The following is an 18949-nucleotide window of genomic DNA, read 5'->3' as shown; positions in this document are numbered from 1 at the left end:
GAGCGCCGGGTGCGCAATTAGCCTAGCTAGGTCACCAGACACTGGCCTCAGCCACCTGCTGGAGTTTGACGGGGGCAGGGCAGAGAGCTTCCCAGAAGGATTGACCTGTGCCTTTGCCCAGGGAAGGGCTCCTCCTTTACCAGTTCTGAGCCCCTGGAAGGAGCACATTATTTTTTCCCCAGCTGACCACCCTTCAGCCTTGCCGTCCCTCCAGCAGCTCATGTCATGGACGCCAACAGTCTCACCCGGCTTCCTTTCCTGGATGCCCTAGAGCTGGGACTGGCTCACGGCGGCTCCTGAGAGCCGGTGTATGCGTTTCTTCTCAACTCTGCTTTCTTTGACCCCATGTTCGTAGCCTGAAATCAGCCATGGTAATTGGCAAACGCTGCAAGCCAGGACTTTGTAAAACCAGAGCCCTGGTTGTTAAACACTTGAGGCACAGCACGGCTGTGGGCGTCCCATTCCGTGCGAGATGCCTGCAGAGGTGGGGGGGGTGTCGTGGTGGGCTGGTGTCTGTCTCAGGCCCCCTGGCTGACGGGGTGCTGTCCTTGGGGCCGTAGGACACGTGGTACGAGTTCCGCGTCCTGGCTGTCATGCAGGATCTGGTCAGCGAGCCCAGCAACATCGCCGGCGTCTCTAGCACAGGTACCCTGGGGTGGGCTCCTCCTGCGGCTGGAGCCATGCATGGGAAGAGGCTGAGCTGGAAGTAAAGAGCAAGTCCTAGCCAACTTACGCCCGTCAGATCCGTGCTCTGCTCCACGGTGGGCAGGGTTTCTCCACCTGTTCCTGTCGGGACCACAGAGAGAGACCCGGCTGAGCTTCCCCTTGGAGTAGTCAAAGAGAACTGAAGTCTTTTTGCTGCAAAGTCTGTTCCTCCACCGCCATCCTCTGTTGTGGGGCGGGCTGGGGGAGGGGTGGATTGGAGCAAAGGGCCGGTAAGCAAGTCAGCAAGTCCTTACTGACGCCTCCTGTAAGACAGTGTCGTAACTATGGAGGTTTCCTTTGGAAAATGGCTGTTTGGTGTTTTCCTCCACTCCCTCCTCTCACTAGATCTTTTTAGGCTAAATGAAGCCGGCTCCCTAGCATCTTCTCCCCTTCTCTCTCTTCTCTTGGTGCTGGTCCCATTTCTACACGTCTTCCTCCAGCTCCAGCCCCTGACGGGTCCCTCCCTCAGACGTGGTTCCCTCGGTTTGGGAAGAGGCTCTTAGTGAGTCAGCAGCGTCATGTTTCCTTGGGCGCTGCTCACACAGAGACCCCCCGGGGCTGATTGGCAAGAGCTCGGCCAAGCAGCTGTGTGTGGGGCTCGCGGAGATACTGGGCAGCGGAGCCGGGTGGGCAGATGGGGAGGGCAGGCGAGAGAGCACGGGGGGGAGCGCAGTGTGACTTCTGTCTCGGGTATTAGGCACCGTGGGGCTGGTTTATTTTTTCTACACAAAGTACTTGCTGTAGGCAGCAGAACCGAGCATGCTTCCATCCTGGCTTCCCTTCAGGGAGGGGAGCTGCAGCCAAGGCCAGAATAGAGGACCAGAGCATTCTGTGGGCACCTCTTGTGAACTGCTCTGCATTCAGCAGCTTTATGTCTGGTCTTTGAAAGGAAACATCCGTAGTCGGAAGACTCCTCGTGGTGAATGGGGATGCAGCTACCTTAGCATTCCCTGTCTTTGAGTCTCCCGTTTCCAAAGGCTGAGCATGTGTTTTCTGCTCAACCAGTCAGCACGATGTGGATCATTTTAACCCACTGTTACCATTGACGTGGTGATGGATTCTGGCCAAATCTATCAGAACTTGTAGGCTTCCCCTCTGATGAACCTGAAGAGAGGCGCTTGCTAACACACTGTCTTAGTTGGGCCAGTTCACCCTGGCTCTGTCACTCATGAGCCCCGCAGACTTGGCACACGGCAAGGCTCGCTCCTGCCTGGAGAACACAGACACTGTTTGACGCCACTGCCAGCTCCAGCACTGTTCCCGGGTGGCCGGGACATGCCAGTCTCCCCTGCAGAAGCCCCTGCCATAGTGTGATGACTTAGGATGGGCCTGGGTTCTGGAGCAGGAACCCCTCCCCTGCAGAGTTTCCCCTCAGGGTCCTTGCTCTGTAGAGAGTGCTGGTGGGGGTCGGAATGGCCATGCGGACACTTAGGCTCTGACGGGCAGTGTCCACTCAGCAAGTTGCGATATTTTCACGGGGAGAGTGTGCTGGCTGGTTATGGGCAGACGGCACCAGATGAGCACAGATCGTCCCTGGCGCCATCGGCCCACAGGGATGAGGCACAGGTGGCATTTCTTCCTCATGAGCCAGGCAGCGATGCCTTGGCTCCCGGGAGCCCCTCTTGTTCCTCTCCCTGCCATACACACTTCTTCAGTGACAGGGCCTGAGCCTTCCAGATGCTGCCGCCTGGGGCGGGGTCAGCACAGGTGGGGCAGGGGTGGGGAGGGAGGGAGGAGCTCACTAGTGCTCCCCCAACCCCGCCCAGACATCTTCCCACAGCCGGACCTCACCGAAGACGGGCTGGCCCGGCCAGTGTTGGCCGGAATCGTGGCCACCATCTGCTTCCTGGCCGCGGCCATCCTGTTCAGCACCCTGGCCGCGTGCTTTGTCAACAAGCAGCGCAAGCGGAAGCTCAAGCGCAAGAAAGGTGGGTGTCCGGCCGGCCCCCACCCCACGCAGCCCATCCCTTCCAGTGCCCCCACCCTGCACAGCCCGCCCCCTCCTCTCACCCCGCCCCCACCAGTTTCAGACAATCTCCATCTGGAGAAATGCCCATTTTCCTCAGGGTCCCCTTGAAAATAGGGACACGGGGACCCTGTGAGCGGAGCTGCCAGTGGGACTTGCTTTGAAAGAGGAAGGAAGGGTGGTGGGGAGCCTGGAGGGATGGGACAGAGGGTGCAGGCGGCCCGCTGGGGGCACAGGGCCCTGCCCCCAGACGTGCTCACACCAAGGGGGCTGCTTCCCTTGCGGCTGTGCCCCCGGCCCTGCTGAACCCCGGTGGCTGTGTCTTCGCGGCCTCAGCAGGCTCCCTCTGCTCCCTTCTCCAGACCCTCCGCTCTCCATCACGCACTGCAGGAAGAGCCTGGAGTCTCCGTAAGTGGCCCCGACCGGGAGGACAGGGCTGCTGTCCGGGGTGCATGGGTGGTGGTGGGAGGCCTTGCTCGGCCTCGTGCCGTGTTTCTGAGCTGTTTCCCCTTAACTCGTGTGCACGGTGGTCTCATGTTGGTGGAGGCAGCCGCGGGGCAGACGATCCAAAAGAGTGGATGAACGTCTCTTTAGTGTTGGGATGTATTTCGGTGACGCTTCCATCCTAACAGATTTGACTGAATGTATTTTGCTTAAGTTAATATTAAAACAAGCTTGCATTTATTGAGCAACCTGGGACTGAGGCTGCAGGTGTGACTAGAGGGAGGTGGCAAACGGTATAGCCGGCAGAACCAGTGGAGAGAAATGGGCGTCCATTCAGAAAAGGGGGGGCGTCCAGACAGTGGAAAGTGGGCCAGAGCATTTCTCCAGAGCCCCGTGGCCCCTGTGCCCCTCCTCTGCTGCCCTCCTCGTGCTTGTGGGGCTGTCCGAAGGGGTACAGAAAGAAGCAGTGCCCCGTGTCCCCCTCATGCCCCTGCTCTCTTCCTGTCCCCCAGCTTGTCCTCCGGCAAGGTCAGCCCCGAGAGCACCCGCACGCTCCGGGCCCCGTCCGAGTCCTCCGATGACCAGGGCCAGCCGGCGGCCAAGAGGATGCTCAGCCCCGCGCGCGAAAAGGAGCTGTCCTTGTACAAGAAGACAAAGAGGGCCATTGGCAGCAGGAAGTACAGTGTGGCCAAGGCTGAGGCCGAGGCCGAGGCCACCACGCCCATCGAGCTCATCAGCAGGGGCCCTGACGGCCGCTTTGTGATGGACCCCTCGGAGATGGAGCCCTCCGCCAAGACCCGGCGCATCGAGGGCTTCCCCTTTGCGGAGGAGACCGACATGTACCCCGAGTTCCGCCAGTCGGATGAGGAGAACGAGGACCCGCTGGTGCCTGCCTCTGTGGCCGCCCTCAAGTCCCAGCTGACCCCCCTGTCGTCCAGCCAGGAATCCTACCTGCCACCACCAGCATACAGCCCTCGGTTCCAGCCACGTGGCCTGGAGGGCCCTGGTGGCCTGGAGGGCCGGCTGCAGGCCACTGGCCAAGCCAGGCCGCCCGCCCCGCGGCCCTTCCACCACGGCCAGTATTATGGGTACCTCAGCAGCAGTAGCCCTGGGGAGGTGGAGCCACCCCCCTTCTACATGCCAGAGGTGGGCAGCCCCCTGAGCTCCGTCATGTCCTCCCCGCCCCTGCACGCCGAGGGGCCTTTTGGCCACCCCACCATCCCTGAGGAGAACGGGGAGAACGCTTCCAACAGCACGCTGCCCTTGACTCAGACGCCCACGGGCGGGCGCTCCCCGGAGCCCTGGGGCCGGCCGGAGTTCCCCTTCGGGGGCCTGGAGACCCCGGCCATGATGTTTCCCCACCAGCTGCACCCCTGTGACGTGCCCGAGGGTCTGCAGCCCGCGGCCGGCCTCCCCCGAGGACTGCCGCCTGCCCCGCTGCAGGTGCCCGCAGCCTACCCCGGCATCCTGTCTTTGGAGGCGCCCAAGGGCTGGGCTGGCAAGTCACCTGGCAGAGGCCCTGCCCCAGTGCCCCCCGCCGCCAAGTGGCAGGACAGGCCTGTGCAGCCTCTGGTGAGCCAAGGTCAGTTGAGACATACCAGCCAAGGCATGGGCATACCCGTGTTGCCTTACCCCGAGCCGGCTGAGCCGGGGGCACACGGTGGCCCCAGCACGCTGGGCCTGGACACTCGGTGGTATGAGCCCCAGCCCCGGCCTCGGCCCAGCCCCCGGCAGGCCAGGCGCGCCGAGCCCAGTTTACATCAAGTGGTGCTACAGCCCTCCCGGCTCTCGCCTCTGACCCAAAGCCCCCTCAGCTCCCGCACCGGCTCCCCCGAGCTGGCCGCCCGGGCCCGGCCTCGCCCCGGCCTCCTGCAGCAGGCTGAGATGTCGGAGATCACCCTTCAGCCACCGGCTGCTGTCAGCTTCTCTCGCAAGTCCACGCCGTCCACGGGCTCCCCATCTCAGAGCAGCCGCAGTGGCAGCCCCAGCTACCGGCCCACCATGGGCTTCACCACTCTGGCCACGGGCTACCCCTCCCCTCCGCCGGGCCCTGCAGGGCCCACGGACAACCTGGATGTGTTTGGACAGACGCCTTCCTCTCGAAGGATGGGGGAGGAGCTGCTCAGACCGGAGCCCCCCCCGCCACCGTTAACTACATCAGGGTGAGTGTGAGCTGGCCTCTCCTGCCCACCTCCACCTGGTCATCTTCCTCCGCCTTCCTCCCCTGCCCTCACCCCTTCCACCCACCTGAATGACAGGGCTGGTTCCGACATGCTGCAGCACCCCTTCGGGAGGAGAGCGCTGGTCTTGGCATTGGCAGGGTGTGGTCACAGGCTGGGGGTGGGGCTTACCTGCCCAGGTACCCTGCCAGGGGCATGAGGGGTCTTCTCCACCTGGCCCAGAGCTCTCAGGAGGCCCCCACGGTGCCTGGGGGAGAGGATACACACAGACAAGGGACAGGTTGCAGTGTGACCAAGTGAGTGGTCATCCGGTGCATCTTGCAGTGGAGAGCCCACGTCCCTGTGACCCTGGTTTTGGGTGGTTCCAGGCTTTGCCCAGAGGCCTAGAACCCAGCTTCCTTTTCTTTCCTGGACCCTCCTCTTTGCAAGCAGGACCCTGGAGCCTGACTCCCCCAGACCACCAGGCTCCTGTTCCCAGCCTCCTGCCCTTAGCAGCCTAGTGTGTGCTGGGCCCCCCACAGCCTCTCCAGGGGCCGCGTCCTGGAGGCTGGGTGCAAAATCTCAGGCCTGTGAAAAGGGCCCGAGCCATATACCCCATCCCAACCTGTGTGCCTCGCAGGAAGCTGCAGACAGACAGACAGACAGACAAGTCCCTGCAATCAGCCGGCCTGAGCGAACCCACTGTAAACTGTAGCAGCTGGTGTTCCAGGTACCAATCAACCTGGACGCCTGCCTGTGCCTTCTCTCTGGTTTTTCTCCCACCCTCCTCATCTCTCCTCCCTACTCCTCCTCCCCTTCCTTCCTGAGTCTGTCCTTCTCTGTCTGTCTTTCTTCCTTCGCCATCTTCTTTGGGTTGGCCTGACTTGCTTGGAAGAACCTGCCCCTCCCTGCCTTCTCTGGTTCCGTCCTTTGGTCTCTCTTCTGGATGTGGCCGCCTGTGCAGGGAAGCAGAGTCCAGAGGAGGCTGGCCTGGTGGTAGGCAGACGGGAGGTGGCCGAGAGGAGGGAGCCCAGCGCCCTTCCCCTGTCCCCTTCACCCCCACCCTCTCTGGTACCTGGAAGCAGAAGCCTCACCTCCCACCCCCACCGGCTCAGGTGGGGATGAGGCCGGGCAGTGGAGTTGCGCTCTGGCCGGGGCCGCGCGCTGTCTGAGCAGGAGATGCTGGGGGCCGCAGCCCTGTCGTCTGTGCTTTGTGCAGCCCTCATCTGCTCCGTCCCATCGTGCGTCTGGTGCTCTGTCTCTCTCTCCTGCCCCCACCCCATTCTCTGGCCTCGCTTGTCGGCTCTCTGGTCCCTGTCTCCTCTCCTCCCCTCCCCTCTGGGTGTGCGTGGGTGGTTCCCCCGCGCCTGTGTTGGTAACTGCTTTGTTTCTGATTGATCTCAGCTATCTGGGCAGTGTTGTCGAGACAAGCCTCTCTTCAGCTCAATAGGTAAGGGAGCTCCGGCTGGGCGGGCGGGGGGTGGACAGGCGGACGGGCTTCGGCAGGGCCATCGCTTCCTCGACAGGGGAATCCAGACCACAGCCCCTCCCCCCTCTGTGGGGCGGCAGCGCTGACTCCCCGTGGCTTCTGGGTTCCCCACCTCATGCTGCTGCCTCAGCCCCAGGCCCTGCTCGGCACCGCCCGGCTGCAGCTTCTGGCCCTCCCCGAGCCTCCCTGTGGTGCTCCATTTAGACACCTCGCCACCCTGCTGCCCAGAGCTCCCCTCAGGAGCCCGCGGGCCTGCATGCACCCTGAGGGATCTAGAATGCCTACGGCTGCTTTGCACCTCGCACCTGGGAAACCTGTCGGGGCCACACGCTGTCCAGGAACAACCACCCCTCTGGCCTGTTTTCCCAGCAGCCTCAGACATAGAGACCCCTGCCCCCTCACCCCAGGAAGCACATCCTCCCTGGGGGCTGTCCCTTTCTGTCCTCCCGGGACCTTGCTGATACTCTGTCCTCTCAGGAGCCCGACTGGGGCTGCGGCCAGGCCCCTTCCCCTCCTGCTGGCCTTCCTCAGGACCAGTGGTGGGGGGCAGGGCAAGGTCAGCGGTCAGGAGACTGGGCGAGGGCCTCACCTGCAGGCCGTCCGGGGGCCATGGCTCTGGGCAAGGGGTCCTGGAGGCACTCTCCTGGAGGAGAGGACAGCCTGGGGCAAGAGGAAGTTGCGTTGGCCAGAGGCTGAGCCAGCACTGCTTTCCTTCCTCCTCTTTCCACCTGGCGACTCCTCTTCCAGGCAGAGGTCTCAGGCCTGACTCTAGAGGGGCCCCAAGTCTCCTAGAGAGGCTTCCGAGGCTTGCTCACTCTCGTGGTAGCTAAGATGCTTCTTTTTGCCATGGACGCCATTCCCGTGCTTCTGGGACGTGCAGATGCAGGCACTGGGCACCCGGCCGGGCAGGGCCTCTGGGTGCTCTGGCTTCCCAGGCTGAAGCCTCTGCTTCACTTCCCCACCTGGAGACATCGGGAGTTGACTGTCCTAGTTCAGGACTGCCAGTCTCCTTTGGTCATTAGAATGGCCTCCCATAAACATTTCTTCATGGTCAGCAGTTGTAAGAGTGTCAGTAGGCAAGAGGCCCTCAGGACTGTGAGGCGGGCTGGGTGCCACGCTGCGGCCCAGAGACCAGCGTGGTGGCAAGTGCACCTGCTCTCGGGGCCTCTGGCGGCCTGTTGGGTGACAGTGACTGGACTGCCCACCACCTTCTGCATCCTCCCTGCCTGCCAGTTGTGACCCCTCTGCCGCCCCTGGAGGAGTGGTGGCTTCAGGGCCAGCTCTCATTCCACTCCCGACAAGTGCCTGGGCCCCGTTCTCATTTGTGACCCCTCCCCAGTGCCCCCACCCCAAGACCTGGGGGCTGAGCGTCCTCTCACTGCTGTGGCAAACGAGAAACCAGGGGTGTGGGGCAGGAGCACTGTTTCCGCCCGCCTGGCCAGCACCCACCTCGGGACTCAGTCCTCCACAGCCCAAGGGTCTGGCCTCGCCGTGCTGCCTGGAGAGAGCTCTGAGTGGGGCTACGGGGCCCTGGGCCAGGCTCCTGCTCAGATGCTGCCCTCAAGCTGCGCCTCTGCACGTGTCCCACTCCGTCTCGTTGAGAAGGTGTGACTCGTCCTGTCCACGTCTGTTCTTGCTCTGTTCCTGCTTCCTCGCTTTCTCCTGTTCCTTGTCCCCACCTGTAGCCGCCCCTCCTCCCGTGCCCTCCTCCAGCCCCGCCCAGAGCGCAGCTGAGAGCCAGCGGCACAGCGTCCTCATTTCCTGTCTGGTGCCCTGTCCTTGCATCCCCTCTACTCCTTCATACTGACCTGGGCCTCTGTGATGGGGAGTGTGCTGGGGCCCCTTTTCTCGGAAACCATGGGAAGGCGGTCCTACTGGTAAAAGCCTCTCCCGAGTTCTGAGGCCACTTGGTCTGTGGGCTGCCTGCCAGAGAGGGGCCTCTTGTGGGCACGGCTGGTGGGCGCTGAGCTCCCGGCGCCAGGCTGTCTGCTGTGGTAGAGAAGGGATTCACCATGTCCTGCCACTCCTTGTATGCAAGGGGTCTCCTAGGCCTTGGCGCCCGGCCTGTAGTCAGACAGGCATCATCTGCGCTCAGGAGATGCGGAGAGAAGCAAGGTGCTTCAGCCACGGCGCAGCCCACCGGCTGGGGCCCAGTGGCAGCTCGTAGGGCAGGAGAGCAGGTGACGTCCGGAGGGTTCTGACGGTCTTGTCCTGTGGTTCGCCTCCTTTCTGAACCTGGCTGTCTTTCCTCCCCTGCTCTGAGTGAGCACAGAGATGCACAGCTGAGGCCTCTGGGGCTAAATGGTTGTGATTTGGATTTTGTATGAATTTTATGACAAATGAGAGAAAAAGAGCGTGAAGGTAAATTCCAGGCCGGTTTTGGTAGGTCTGAGCCACAGAGAAACACCCGCGGGACAGAGCGCTGGGGCTCACAGGGAACAACACACGGAGGGTCTGCTGGCCTGTGAGGCCTTCGCCTTTCAGCAACCCTGGCGCTTTCCGGGGGAAGGGCAGCCCGCGTTTGCTGAGTTCCTGTGCGTTTTGGAAGAATTGAGGCTGACTGGAAAGAACGGGCCTCACCGCCCTGGAGGGCCCAGGTTGGTTCTGTCCCTGTAGGGCAGCCGGCTGGGCAGCTGGGCTACCTGCCCCCGTCGTCCCAGGGACAGGCTGGAGCTGCTCTCCCAGGCTCCCACTGTCCGGGAGTCAGCACCAGACGCTCATGGCCTGAAGAGCACCCCGGGTGGGCTTGGCCTTGACAGGGGACATGGCCCCCGGCTCAGGGAAGGGAGGCGCTTTGATTCCAGTCTGCTGGACATTTTCAGGTGGCTTTTCTGCATCATTAGCTGAAAATAAAGAGCCGTCCTGTCCCCTTCCCCCACCTCCCGTCCTTCCAGGCCCTCGCTTTCATCTCTCCCTCCTGTCCCGGGACAGTGTCCCCGTGCCTTCAGGAGCCTTCCTCCATCACGTGTGTCTGAGCACGGAGCCAGAAGGGAAGCAGGGACAGCAGGTGTCCTGGAAGGGCTGGGTCTTGGCTGTCTGCCCAGGGGAACTGGCTCACCCGCCTCGGGGTGGGGGATGCGTGTTGCCGTTTGGGGATCGCTGCCTGCGGACATGACTTCAACCAGCATTACCATCCTGTCCGCCCCCCGGCTCTGCCTCTGCGCAGTCGGTGACTGAGGCAGCGAGCGCGTCCAGGGCAGGCTGATGGCTCAGGTGAACGTGGAAGCCGCGTTCTCCCTCCACGTGGTGTCTGTGCCTGTTCTCATTAGGAAGAAGCTGGACAAGTTTACCTAATGTTGCGGATCGTGGCTCTCGTGGGAACTGGGTTACTAGACAAACTGCCTACCCTCTCTAACTTCAGTTTCTCCATCTGGAAAAGGGGGGTCACTGTAATACTTACCTCTTAGGGTTGTTGTAAGGATTAAAGAAAACTATCGCAGGGAACACAGGTCAGCGCCTGGCACGGTGGGTGGGCAATAACTGCTTCCTGGTGAGAACGACTACAGCAGTGCCGTGTCGGCCGTAGGAACCACCTCGTCCCCGAGGTCTCAGCTGGCCTGGGGTCCCGGGGGACTGGGAGGGCACCCAGTACCAGACTCTCGTGCCCTGTGCTGCTAACGCGCTGGTGCCTGAGCCCCCCTGCCTGTCTCAGGCCCCCTCAGACCGCACATCGCTCGACATCTCTCAGGTGTACCGTCTTCCGGAAGAGGCTGGCCAGGACCGGAGGCAGACGGACTGAGCCCCGGGTTCGCTCTGACTTCCCCTTTAGGCAGCATGGAGGAGCCCAAGCCCAGGATGAGAGGGGGCGAGCACGCTGCAGCAGCACTGGGAGGTCGTGCTCCCTGGCGCCCCAGCCGCCTCCGTCCTGTGTCTGCCTCCCAGGCTTCCCTCCAGCCACCGCTGGGCGGGATCTGTGTGGGCAGACTGCGGAGTCCGTGAGAGCAGAGTAGGGGGCTGGCACTGGGGTCTTTGAGGGTGGAAGGCCTGACGTCCAGTGGTGAGCTGGGCTACTTCTGAGACTGGGCACGTCGGTGGACCCTTAGCTCTGTGGTGTCAGGGCTGTGGAGAACCGAGACGTCTCTGACCTGAACTGGGGAGGAGCTTCTCGGGACCTCACGGGCTCATGGGCGATGGAACGATGACACCCCTTGTAGAAGACAGCGGCTGCTTCACTGTCAGCTAACGTAGGAAAGCCCCAGGACCAGAGGCTCACCTGCAGTTAGTCTGTGCCTCTTCCTTCCTCGTCACCCAGAGGTGCCCGACACTGGGGAGATGTGGCTGTAGTCCCCTGCTCCTGTTTTCCTTTTACCTCAGACTGCTTGCTCCCCTGGCAGGTCTGGCTGTCCTGCTCCTTTAATCAGGAGTCGTCCAAAACTGACTGTGCTGGAGATGGAAGAGGGCGACGTGGGCTGAGGAAGAGGGACTCGCCCTGGCCAGCGCGGTCCTGGAGTGTCCCTGCTTCCCCGATGGCATGCTAACGCCAGCACTGCGGGAAGGAGTGACTTCTCTCTCTTTCCCTTTATTCCTCAGGCTCCAAGTCTGGCTTACTTTGAGAAGAAAAGCATTGATAACAGGTCTTCTAGATTTCTTCTTTTATGACTCTTGAAAAACCCTCTCCAATAAGCACAGATCGGCACAGATGCCCACCCTCCCAGCTCTTGGGTCCCTGTCACGCGGGCTGCACAGGGCCCAATTACGTTGTCGCCCTTGTCCTAACTGTGCACCTGGTCTCAGGAAGACGGCGCTGTCCACTTCCCTGGTCGGGGGAAGACACACCGACATCTGTGGTCTCCTCTCCTGAAGGCCTCTGTTTCTGTCGGATCTTAGACTATGGATGTCCACCAGATACATGCTACAGATGTTAAGGGCTGGGCCAGGCTGCCCGATGGGGATACTCTGAGCATCGTGATCCGCTCCCACCCTCTCCTGTGCTCTTACGGGACTGATGAAACCTGAGCCCCGTCTGCTGCTCAAGTGTTGGCACGTGACAGCTGTTTGTCGTGCTGGCCACCAGGGTCTGCCTGCATCTTGGAGGTGGGAGGGAAGAGCCCTGTGAAGCTCCATCTTCCTGGGCCCTGCGTTCCCATCTGGCCTGGCCCTGTCTTTCCTGAGGACGGTTAGTGGGGCTGGAGCTGCTCTCTTCCCTTCCTAATCTGCCCTTTAACTTTTCATTTCAAGGTTTTGACTGTGATGATTTCTGAGAACTTCAGACATTGAAGCTGCTTCCTCCTCTGACCTTACTTGCCTCAGCTTGAGTGACATGTGCTGGGCTCACTATTAAAGCCTGTCTCTCCTTTCCTAGGTCTTCTGATGGCTCCACAGATGGGTTTCCACATGAGGCAGGCTCCTGCTGCTGGAGCTCCCCACTGGGTTTCTCTCTTTCAGGAGCAGTAGGAAGGCAGGTGTTGGGGAGCCGTCACGGGCACCTGGGACTCTGTGGAGCTGTGCTCTGTCTCCTCCGGGTCAGCTGCTTGGCTTTCTTCCAGAAACTCTTCGAAAGCTCCCTCTTCCAGGAGCTGACCTGTGCCTCTCCAACATTCCCTTCCAGGACACAAACACCTGCGCCCGGGAATGCTGCTGTCCCTGAGAGGCTGGAGGCTCTGAAATACCAGCGGATAAAGAAGCCCAAAAAGTCATCCAAGGGCTCCTCGAAGTCAAAGAGACGATCCGGTAAATGCCCAGGAGCCCCCGCTCCTCCCTCCCACCTTGACCCGCCATTATTAGGGGCCGGTCTGGCCCAGGACCCCAGATCTGGGTTTTCTGTAGCATCAATCCACCAGTGTATCCTGTTCTTTGCTTCTCCTTAACGCGAATGATCAAGTGATACGGAAACCTAATTCTCATGTCAGAGAGGAGAAGGAAGAGGTTAAAATCTCTGATCATCCTCCTGGTTCTGTTTCCTCCTGCCTGGGAACCACCCATCTGTGTGTCCGCCTATAGAGAATGTATTGCATCGTTTTAGGCAGCACTCACCCTTCCCAGTCTGCTGTCTGCTCTGCCTTGAAGATGTCCCTATCTCCTTGTTATTTCCTCTCTAACGTTTTAGGCCTCTAGTTGGACATGGGAATTTTGGGGTCCTAGTTAGTGTTAAGGGGACACTGTGGCCTGGACTCAGCCTCTGTGGGCTGGCCAGGCTTTTCTCCATGAGACACAGTGCAACTGCCTTATCCATGGAAGTGTGTGGTGTTTATCCAGCAGCGATAGGTAGCTTCTAGGATAGTGGAAAAATAATTCAGGCCTTTTTCAGACTTGGAAAATTCCCTGGTATTTATCACGTGCTTTCTTTTTCCAGTGATTTAGGAGTGCTGTGACAGGCTTCCTGGCTAGTCTTTCGTGTCTACCATTGGGCGCCTTTCCTTGCTGGCCAGGTGATGGGAGAGTGTCCGTGAGGCCCTGGGTCTCGGGGCGGCAGCACTGGCTCTCCCTCAGCCTTCAGGCGGCACTGTTGGCCTCTGAGCTTGTAGAGGGGGGACTGAGGGTGAGAAAAAGATGAACTTTTTAGGTTTTGGCTGAGAAATAGGAGCCCAAAGCTGAAATTTCAACCCACCTGCCTACCTACCTACCTACTTACCTACCACATGTGTCATCCTTTTTTTTCTTGAAAAAAGTCCCATCCGATGCCTATGTTCTCCCGTTCTGTTTGCAGTGGGCCTGTTCCCTGTCAAGTGGTCACAGCTCCCAAATGTCCCCATCTTTAGCCCAGATCTCTTTCGTGAGCTCCAGTCTCGTTTCCAGCTGCCACTGAACATGCCTGTGATGCTTCATAAGCCTTACAGTGTCCAGAATGGAGTGACTGACCGTCTCTCCAGACCTGCTTTCCCTGGCTCCTCCCGGGGCTCGCAGGCAGCGTGGCTTCTGCCTGCCGGCGGCTCAGGCTGCTTCAGCCTTGTTTCTGTTCTTGCTCTCACATCTTATGTCCGGCGACGTGGTAAGGCCTGTCAGCTCAACTTTTTCTTTTTTTTAACTTTATTAAAAATTTTTTTTTGGTGGGTGAGAGGTAATTAGGTTTGTTTACTTATTTATGTGTATGTATATATAAGCGGAGGCACTGGGGACTGAACCTAGGACCTTGTACATGCTAAGCACGCACCCTACGCCTGAGCCTCCTCCCATGTCGGCTCGACTTTTAAAACAGCCTGAATCTGACCACTTTCTTTCTGTCTCAGCTGCTAAACTACTGAGTCACTCCCATCTCCCATCTTGGCCAGTAGCCTCCGAAGTGGTCCTCTTGCCTCACTCATGGCTCCTACAGCGAATCTGATATACAGCGAACAGAGTGACCTTTAGAGAATTTCATAACTTCCTCTCTTTTTTTTCTTTTTTAAGATTTACTGAGTTATAGTCAGTTTACATCCTCTCTCTTTCAGTCACTGGAGCACACACTCACACACTTCTGATTAAAACCTTCCAGAAGCATCCCCCCGCAACCAGGACAGACTCCTGCCTGCCCTGCCGGCCTCGCTGCATCTGCCCACTCTGCGTTACCTTGACAGGCCTCCTCCAGTCTCACGTTTGCCCTTGGCTGAGGGCTTTCCCACTGGCCATCCCTTCTGCCGGGGACGCTGTTCCCCCGGGTCTGTGGAAGGCTCACAACTCAAGACTCAGTCGCGTGTTACCGCTCTGGAGAGCAGGAGGAGCACCTCGATCATTTGCCGTCTCAGGATCCCATTTTGTCTTTCGCAGTACCTGAAAATTTTCTGTCTGTAGTTTTTAAGTCTTTACAGTCTGTTTCTTCCTCCCCATCCCCACACTAAAGCATAATCTTTTAGAAAGCCAGGGCTTTACCTCTGTGTCCCCAGAAGGACCATGAGGCAGAAAGGTGGCCCTGGCAGTCCAGGTAGGGCCAGACCTGACTCTGATGCAGATGTGTAAAATCTTGTGATGTCGAACACTGCTGGGGGGAGGGGACAGGGGGAGTGTGCACAGTCCGATCCCAGTACCTAGAATGATGCCTGGTACCCAGGAGGCACTAAAAGAGACGTCTGGATATTTCTTTAATAAAAAGAAAAGAAAAAATATTAGGTAAAAGATACTAAATACATACATTCAGTATTAAGTACAGGATGAAAGAGAGAGGTTGCTTGACTAGGTCTGTGAACCTGCAGGAGGTGCAGCCACACCTGTGCCGCTTGCTGGACTCTTGCTACACTAGAATCGGGGCGGGGCGGGCCGGGCGGTTGGCAGCCCTTGGTGGTTTCTCTGCTGCACTCTCCCTCCGGTCTCCGGGGCAGTCGGGTGACTCCTGTGTGGTACTGGAGACTGAGGACAGGGGAGTGTGCAAGGCTTCCTTCTCCCTTTCACTGCTGTCTTCTCTTTTCATGTGCGTGTGCACCTGCTCCTTCCTAGATGGTTCTGCCTCCCAGGCTCAGCGGCTTCCAGACCCTCAGGTCCTGTGGCCCGATGAAGCTGTCTGCCTCCGGAGGAAGAAGAGACACTCCCGGCCCGACCCCTTCGCCCGCCTCTCGGACTTGTGTCACCGCCAGCTTCCGGAGGACCAGACAGCAATTCTCAGCAGCGTGGAGCATGATGACCCTGGCCATGCCACTCTGCTGTGATGTCACCACTGGAGTGTCCCCCGTGTGAGGACGCTGGCTGAGGGTCAAGGGTAGGATGCTGGGCGATGGGTGTGCGGGGCCTCGTCCTGCCCTACCGGTGGAGGGTGGCCTGGCCTTTAGTTTCCAGGGCTGCTGAGACCCTGGTTCTGCTGTTCGCCCTCTGGCCTGAGCTGGCGTCTCCTCTGCATCTGGCCTGCTGGCCGCATGTCCGGGACAGAGGCTGGGGCAGACGAGTGGCAGTGGGCGGAGCAGGGGAAGTGAACTGGGGACAGGAGAGACCTGCCTCCTCCTCCACCCCACTGCCCTCGGTTGATTTTCCCACCTCCTCAAGTGTCTCTGGAGTGAAGAAGTGGAAGCAGAGGCTTTCACTGCTCTTCAGTTTCAGTTTCCAAGTTGTGGAGGGGCTGGACTTGCCGTCTTCCAGACTCTTCTTGTAGAGATACAGATGCACGTCGTGTGTAGCTGGTGGGTTTCCCTCTGTATATATACATGTACGTGGAAGCGAAGTGCTTTTATTTCTGTGGTCAGTGAGGGGCTGAGAGGGCAGCAGGCATGTGGGCTTGCAGCAGGACTGGGGGAGCTGGGGGGCGCTGGCGCCTGTCTCGGGCACGACTCCCGACACAGGACTCATGGCTCCTCAGCTGTGTGACCCGTCCGTCTCCCTCTCCCCCGCCCGGAGCAGAGGCAGGGGCTGGCTGCTCTGGGGGCTCAGCGGTGAGTTACCACAGAACTAAGCGCAGCCTTTGTTTTTCGGTCCTGGGTGAGACGGGCACCTTCCTTCCTTCCTCCCTCCCTCCCTCCCTCCCTCCCTTCCTTCCTTCCTTCCTTCCTTCCACGGTTTGGCTGGGAAGTGGAAACTGCTTAGCAGCGGGGCTGGGAGGCGGCCCTGTGCGCAGATGTGAGCTCTCCAGCCGCTCTGGTCCAGCCGGGCGGGGCCCTGAGGCTGAGGGCTCCCACTGCAGAGCCATCTGTGTGGAGTGCCGGGGCTCTGCTGTAGCCCAGCCTGGCGGGCACACTCTGGAACGCTGTTCCAAAGCTCTGACTGGATTCCTCCTTTCCTTCTGTGAGCTCTGATCCCCTAGACTGACAAACTGCCACGTGTGGGAGCCTGCCCACGCCCTCCTCCGTGTTCCCTGCGGGCCCCCACGGACCCAGGCTCCCATAGGATGGGACCAGAGCGTGGGTTCTGGGGGTGCTCCAGGCCCCCCTTCCCCAGCTCTGTTTACGCGCACTGGTTGAGGCCTGGGAGTGGAGGTGGAGGTGTGGAGGTGGGAGTCAGGCTGTCCCTTCTCTGCCGAGTTCTGTCCTAGTTCAGACTGTCAGCTCCCAGAAGCTTCTGCGAGGTCATCTTACATCACTGAAGATGTGTCTGTCTCTCCTGATAAGGCGACGGTGCTGCCCACGATGGCAGGGGCCCGAGTGTGGATGGGGTGCGTCTGGCCTCCTTCTCTCCTCGTTCAGGAGCTTGCCCTTCTGGCCACCCGAGGATCATGGTGGCTGTCAGATTCCTCAGAGTCCTTCCTTCTTGGTGCTGCTGTCCTGGTGGATTTGGGGACATCCCTGTCCCCAATTACCTGCTTAGACGATGGCCCAGTCAAAACAGTGGAGGCTCCAGAGAGTCTCAGCCTGATGACCCCGGCAAGGTGGCCCCAGAGCGAGGAGTGGCTCCTCCCGGGTGCCTCTTCATCGTCCCGGGGATGGTCCTCTGCCCTGCAGACCCTGCCAGCACTTCCTCTCTCTAGCGCAGCGAGTGGGGGCCAGTTCCGCCCTTGGGTTCTGCCTCACAAGTCACACACCACAGCTCCTCTCCGAACACGACACGTCATGGAGAGAGGGGCGTTGGGGCAGCGTCCGTGGCTGGCCTTGCCCACTGCCCTGTGCCCCAGGGGAACCTGCACCAGCCCACTTGGCTGGGCGCCCCAGTCCACTCTGCCACCGGGTGGCAGCTCCAGCCAAAGGGCGACTCTGTCTCCTTTCTAGAGGCAGCACTACCTCTGCCACCGTGCCCGACACGTGACTCACAGGCACTCGGGCCCGAGGGGCTGGTCGTGGCCTTGTGCGTACTCTCTCGGTTGCTGCTTCTCGCGCAGAGCAGGGCTGTGGTGGGGCGTCAGGGCGGTGGTCTTCAGGATGAACTAGACACGATTTCCGAGGCTGTGCTGGGACTGCAGGTCCTGAGGTCGCCAGAGAAGAGGAGACGCTGTGGGGGCCCTGCTGCCTTAGGGTGTCGCATAGGGCCGGGGGCTGTGCTCCTCCGGGACCCTCCTGTGAGCCATCTCCACTGGTAACAAAGGTGCTGACCCCTTCCTCCCTTCCTCTGGCTGCGCCCTGTACCTCAGCACATCAGACCAGGTGGTTGGAGCTGTGCTTTTTGCTGGCCGCTGGGTGGCAGCTGTGCTGGGCGTCCCTGAGGGCTTCCTCCTGGGGACAGTGTCTGTGGAGCCGGCGGTCTTCCTGCACCCCAGGGAGCTGGTGCAGTCCTTCCTTCAAGGACTGCTATGGAAACTGGCAGAACAGGTCCCCTCTGTCCCTGAGATGGAGGCAGGGGTGACACAGGCACACACTTGGGTGCTGGCTGTGTGCATGTGTGTGGGTGTGATGGTGCGTGTGTGCACGGTGCAGCCATCCCTAGGGACCATGAGTCCTCTGTACTCGGCCGTAACAGCTGCAGTGCCGGCTCTGAAGCTGCTGTCTCCAGGAGATCCCGTGTCTCCGGACTGGCCCCCGGGTGGTCTGGTAGCTGTGCTCGTGCGTCTCAGACTTCTGTCTGCCCCTTCGTCCTCCGTCTCGCCTGGAGATGGCAGCTGTTTCTGGTGAGGTAACTCGCAGACCAGGGGGAGGGTAAAGGGATTCCAGACGGGGTCTGAGGCTGCTGTTGTTGGGGAAGAACAAGCAATAAGGAGAAGGCGGGTCCTGTTTCTCGACTTGCTACTGGCTGACCAGGTGAGGTCAAGCGGGGGTGGTCACGTGTGGCCCCACCGGCACAGGGTGGTGAACTCTGCTCTGGAGCTCCTAGCCTGTCTCCCCACCAGCTTTCCTAGATACGCGGGTCTGTGAGGCCTCTGAGACTCTGCTTTCTCTGCGGGAAGGGTCTGCGTCCCTTGAGGAGGGGCCTATATCTCATGTTCATGCTGGTGGGGATGTCTTGAGCAGGGGTGGATTGGGGTGAGTCATTATTAATATTTTTCAGTGCTCTGTTTTCGATGTGGAACCTAAAATATTTGGAGTTGAACTGATTTGGCTGTTTTCCTGTGCCCTTTTCATGCAGAGGAAACCTGGCAGGAGTCAGATGTGTGATTTCCTGACTAGGGATTTTTTTTTCTTCCCTTTTTTGCAAAGTTAACAAAATAGCTTCAGGGAAGAAACAGACTTCACAGAGCATCGGGGCGACGGTGCCACTTCCCAGGACCAGAATCCAGGGCTGAAGTGTGCGTGGCTGGAGCTGTTTCTTGCAGTTTTGTTAGAAAAAGCCTTTGTGGGCCTGGGAGGAGTTGTACGTAAAGTACGTTACTATGCAGAGAAACATGGAAAGAAATGCTAATGGTTCGTCTTGGCTTGCTTTGCTTGCATGTAAAGGAGCTTTGAGGGACACTGCAGTGTTGGGGGCGAGCAACAGGAAGGCAGAGGTGGA

General features: G+C 59.9%; 1 protein-coding gene across 5 annotated transcripts in view; it reads left to right on the top strand.

Moving 5' to 3' along the window:
• Nucleotides 1–16114, top strand: part of IGSF9B (immunoglobulin superfamily member 9B) — a 41581-nt gene extending 25467 nt beyond the window's left edge. For 2 of the 5 annotated variants that reach the window (XM_031443358.2, XM_031443357.2), the window contains exons 15-20: nucleotides 561–645; nucleotides 2472–2633; nucleotides 3034–3079; nucleotides 3628–5277; nucleotides 12312–12433; nucleotides 15110–16114. In XM_031443358.2, the coding sequence (XP_031299218.1) occupies nucleotides 561–645; nucleotides 2472–2633; nucleotides 3034–3079; nucleotides 3628–5277; nucleotides 12312–12433; nucleotides 15110–15318 (2274 nt within the window). In that variant the 3' untranslated portion in view covers nucleotides 15319–16114. Of the gene's footprint in view, nucleotides 1–560; nucleotides 646–2471; nucleotides 2634–3033; nucleotides 3080–3627; nucleotides 5278–5914; nucleotides 6628–6678; nucleotides 6725–12311; nucleotides 12434–15109 lie in introns of those variants that run through there. The other 3 variants (XM_064482237.1, XM_064482238.1, XM_064482236.1) reach the window with 3 other exon arrangements.
• The last annotated feature ends 2835 nt before the right edge of the window (nucleotides 16115–18949 follow it).

The sequence above is a fragment of the Camelus dromedarius genome, chromosome 34 (genome assembly GCF_036321535.1).
Source record: "Camelus dromedarius isolate mCamDro1 chromosome 34, mCamDro1.pat, whole genome shotgun sequence".
In the NCBI taxonomy this organism is placed as follows: domain Eukaryota; kingdom Metazoa; phylum Chordata; class Mammalia; order Artiodactyla; family Camelidae; genus Camelus; species Camelus dromedarius.
The sequence above is the reverse complement of the archived record's forward strand: the minus strand, read 5'-3'. Positions and strand labels throughout refer to the sequence as shown.